Below are 4,316 nucleotides of genomic sequence, written 5' to 3' on the forward strand. Positions count from 1 at the left end.
TGCCAAATTATCTCGAATTTGGAATCGCGAGATACATTCATACAATAAATTACTCCCTCGATTTTTCGATACGAGTCATTCACGCTTAGTTCCGAGTTCTGAAGGTCTTTATTCAAAATTTCTATCCGATCAAGTAATTCAATTATCATTGTTAAAAAAAAGAAAAACTCAAAGGTTCTCATATGTTCAAAATATCCTGATGCTTTGGCCGAGATGATGCTGTCGACTTCACAATCTGTAATCCGCTCTACGAAAAATTTCATCAGTGGTTCGTAGTTGGCTCGGACTGTTTTCAGGGAACTTATTCGCATGACCCACCTATAACATACATTCGCAAATACATGAGATGAAACTGCTGAAAGTTCTGTTTGTATAAAACTGAAATTATGCGATCAAATTTATACCTGGTTGGGCAGTAGGCAGCGAGGGTAAGGTTTTTATTCGTGGAACTTTCTGATTCTGACTGGAGTTGTTGAAATTGTGAGATACGTTTCGGTGAATCTTTTACAAAATTAATCATATCTTTTACTGCTCCTATGAATTTTCTTGTAGCTAGAACTCCTTCCATGGCATCCTGGACCACAAGATTCAAGTTATGGGCGTTGCAATGTACATATAAAGCACGAGGTTCAATTTCCCTGAGTCGAGTTTGCAAACCAGTTATTTTCCCCGAAACATTCGCTGCTCCGTCGTAACATTGGCCTCTAAGTTTTGTAAGCGGCAAATTGAAACGAAGAAAAACATCTTGGACGATTTGGAATAGAGTTTCGGCCTTCGTGGAAGACGTTGAGTAAAATCCGAGGAAAAATTCTGACGACACTAAATTTTGTGAAACAATTCTCAAACATATCGATATCTGTTCCATCTTCGACAAGTCAGAAGTTTCGTCCAAAAGTAACGCACAGAATTCTGCTTGTCTTATTTCCACAAGATTTTTTGCCATAACTTTTGCAGCCATGAGTTCTAATATTTCGTTTTGTACATCATGATGTAACCATTTGTGGCCATTCCGTTTCAGCCACGATTCCAGTTCCGATACATCTTCTGCGCGTGCTTTTAATATTTGTATAAAGTTTGAATTTTCGTCGTTATTGATGCCACGCAAAGGCAGCCCTTGTTTTGCTAATACTTTTAAAGTACTGAAAATTTTTCGCAGTGCTGTCCGGTGATTCATCATTTGCTTTTCTGTTGCACTTGATAAATGTTGAATAATGTTCACTGTCTTCAGTTTTGCTAGAGCTTCAGTACTATCTACGTGTAATGAACTTGTTGAATGTTTCTTGATTCTGGACGTAGCGTTATTCCAGTTGTTAAATCCTGTGTCAACCCAGGCTTCCTTTGACTTCAAAGCGCGTGAATCGTAAGACAAAATTAATTTTTTCTCCAACGCTTCAGTACAAGTTGTGCAAATTGCTTTCTTATTTGCGTTCAATTCAAGCCAAGGATTTGCCTTCTGCCAACGTGGGAATGACATTGATACTGTATGATAATAATATTTTTGTATACATTATTTCTTATTTTATGCAGTATGCAATTACAAAATTACTTACGATTTCGAGTCACATTTGCACAATTTTCTTGATGTTCATCAACTCTTCTACAATTAACATTTGGATCTTCGTCACTCTTTGAGGTTAAGATTGATTCCACATCGCTTCCACATCGATTGCGTTCGCTTAGCTGAATAGGGCGAAGAGCACTGGCGGTGTTTCCTTCGCTGTCTCTCTTGCACTTAATGACGAACTTATTCATTCTCTCGACATCTCAAATACCGGTTTTGTTCGCTATTGTATTATTTGTATCGCTCGTCACGTGACTACGTAATGCTACGTGACTTGCAAGCAAGGGCATAGTAGTCATATGCGAGTCGAGAGCAACACGCAACACATGCGTAGTGGAGATGCGCAGTAAGCGAAAAGTGTAGCTTGTTATGCGCATCTTCTCCACATGCTACTATATGTAGAGTCGTAGAGACCCTATAAAAAGAGACTCGCCAACTCGTCGTATTCTGATTGGCTGAAATATGGGCGAACACATAAGTCACGTGATGAGTTGACGAGTCTCTTTTTATAGGGTCTCTAATTAATTCGCCGACTGTTGGATTCACCACACGAGAATTTTCCGAGTGGTGTCTACCCTCACCTCCACCACGTTTTCCGCCGGCCTTGGTCAGTACTGTCCGCTTCAAGAATTTCGTCGTACATAGGAAAATAAACGGTCTCTATGTCGCTACGATTATCTCGTAGGCAACCCTCCACAGCCGGTGCGGGTATATTTGTTAAGCTCGCGTCTTTGTTCTGGGTTACAGGAAGGAGAGTTTTATGACGGTCTGTTTTTTCTACGATTTCAGTCGTTGAGGAATCTATCGCAGGATTCCTGGATAAGGCGTCAGCGTTCAGGTTCGTTTTTCCAGTTTTGTAAACGATGTTGTATTCGTATTCAGCGAGTTTAAGTCGCCAGCGCATGAGTCGGGAAGTAGAATCTTTTACGGAATGCAGCCAGGTTAAAGGCTTGTGATCTGTCACGAGGTCGAATTTATGTCCGTATATTACGTATCGTCTAAAGTGGTTTACGCTACACTATAGCCAGAAGCTCTTTTTCGATTGTAGAGTAATTTTGTTCAGCGGAATTCAGAAGTCGGGAAGTATAGGCAACGGGACGATCTTTACCTATGGAACCTTGACTGAGGATTCCTCCGACAGCATATTTTGATGCGTCGGTGGTGATTAAAAATGGTCGCGTAAAATCCGGATACTGTAAGAGGGGTTCCGAACACAGTAAGGTTTTAAGAACGACGAATGCTTGTTCCTGTGTATTGGTCCATTCGAAATTTACATCCTTTTTCAGTAAATTGGTCAGTGGACGAGCTATTTTAGAGAAATTCGAAATGAAACGACGGTAATATCCCGCCAGGCTCAAAAACTGTTTAACGCTTTTGGGATCGTGCGGTATCGGAAAGTTTTTTACCGCGTGAATTTTTTGTGGGTCCGGTCTAACCCCGTTTTTGCCGATGATGTGGTCCAAGTATGCGACTTCCTTACGCAGGAACTCACACTTGTCAGGCTGGAGTTTTAGATTCGCCTTTCGTAATCTTTCGGCTAGCTTATTAAATTTGATTTCATGTTCGCGCAATGAGGCCGCGTACAACACGATGTCATCTAAGTATACGAATAATTCGATTCCTTGCAGACCGGACAGAACTCGATCTATGAGCCGTTGGAACGTCGCGGGAGCGTTCTTCAGATCGAACGGCATTCGGTTGAATTGATAATGCCCGTGAGGGGTTGAAAACGCTGTTTTTTGCGTGTCCGGCTCATGCATCGGTATCTGATGGAACCCTGACGCGAGATCGAATACGCTAAAAGATTTGGCACTGCCCAATTGATCGAGGATCTCGGTGATGTTGGGCAGTGGGTACGCGTTGCCGATCGTCTTTTCATTTAAAGCACGGTAATCGATCACCATGCGCCAGCATGGTTTATTACCTAGTGAGTCAGGTTTTTTGGGGACGATCCAGAGCGGGGAGTTGTAGGGGGAATCGGAAGGAGAGATGGTGCCATTGTCTAGGAAGACTTTTATTTGTTTATTTATTTCCTCCTTATGGATTGGAGGATACCGATATTGTTTAGTGTGGACAGGGTGGTTATCCGTGGTATTTATTTTATGATGCATGGCGTTCGTATACCCCAATAAGTTGGATGGTAGTTGGAAGAGATCGTTGTATTTATTTATTAACTTATTTACGTCCGCCGTTTCCTCGCTATTTAGGTGCTCGAGTCGTAGGAGAGGTTTTATTTGTTCTTCGCGCTCGTCCCTAGGGACGGTTTTTTCTGTGACTGAGGCAACTTGGAATGTACGGCCGTTTTTTGCGCTGTTCGGTTCTTCGTGCCCTAAAGCCGAAGCACGTCCTTCGAATAGCAATGCATTGCTCGATCGTCTATCAGAGACAGTTTCGACCTCTTCGAGTTGGATTATAGGAATTTCTATTTCCTAATTACTTTCGCTTGCGTTGATTACGCTAATAAGGGCCCTGCCGTCACGATTGGCTAATAACGCATTATCTAGGTACACGTTTTCGCGTATATCAATTCGCGGGACATATCCTTCCGATAGTTCTGAATTGGCAATTCGTACAGGAATAGTGAGACGAGACCTAGATGGAACGATTACGGTATTTCGTTGAGTAAAAGGTATTGTAATGTCTCGCCACGTGAGGTTTTTTTTGTACGAAATCGATTTTCGTGGCGTTGCATAAGAAGTCTGATCCTAGGATCCCTTCTTGGGAAATTGGAAAGTCGTTCGTTACGACTTGCAAG

General features: G+C 42.0%; 1 protein-coding gene across 1 annotated transcript in view; it reads right to left on the minus strand.

Moving 5' to 3' along the window:
* Positions 1–1,752, minus strand: part of LOC108762200 (zinc finger MYM-type protein 1) — a 3,013-nt gene extending 1,261 nt beyond the window's left edge. Inside the window, exons 1-3 of the mRNA XM_018509105.1 lie at positions 1,551–1,752; positions 405–1,479; positions 4–318 (exon numbers count right to left, since the gene is read on the minus strand). Coding sequence (XP_018364607.1) covers positions 4–318; positions 405–1,479; positions 1,551–1,752 — 1,592 coding nt within the window. The remainder of the gene's footprint in view (positions 1–3; positions 319–404; positions 1,480–1,550) is intronic.
* Between the last annotated feature and the right edge of the window lie 2,564 nt (positions 1,753–4,316).

This window comes from Trachymyrmex cornetzi, unplaced genomic scaffold (assembly GCF_001594075.2).
Source record: "Trachymyrmex cornetzi isolate Tcor2-1 unplaced genomic scaffold, Tcor1.1 scaffold280, whole genome shotgun sequence".
In the NCBI taxonomy this organism is placed as follows: Eukaryota; Metazoa; Arthropoda; class Insecta; order Hymenoptera; family Formicidae; genus Trachymyrmex; species Trachymyrmex cornetzi.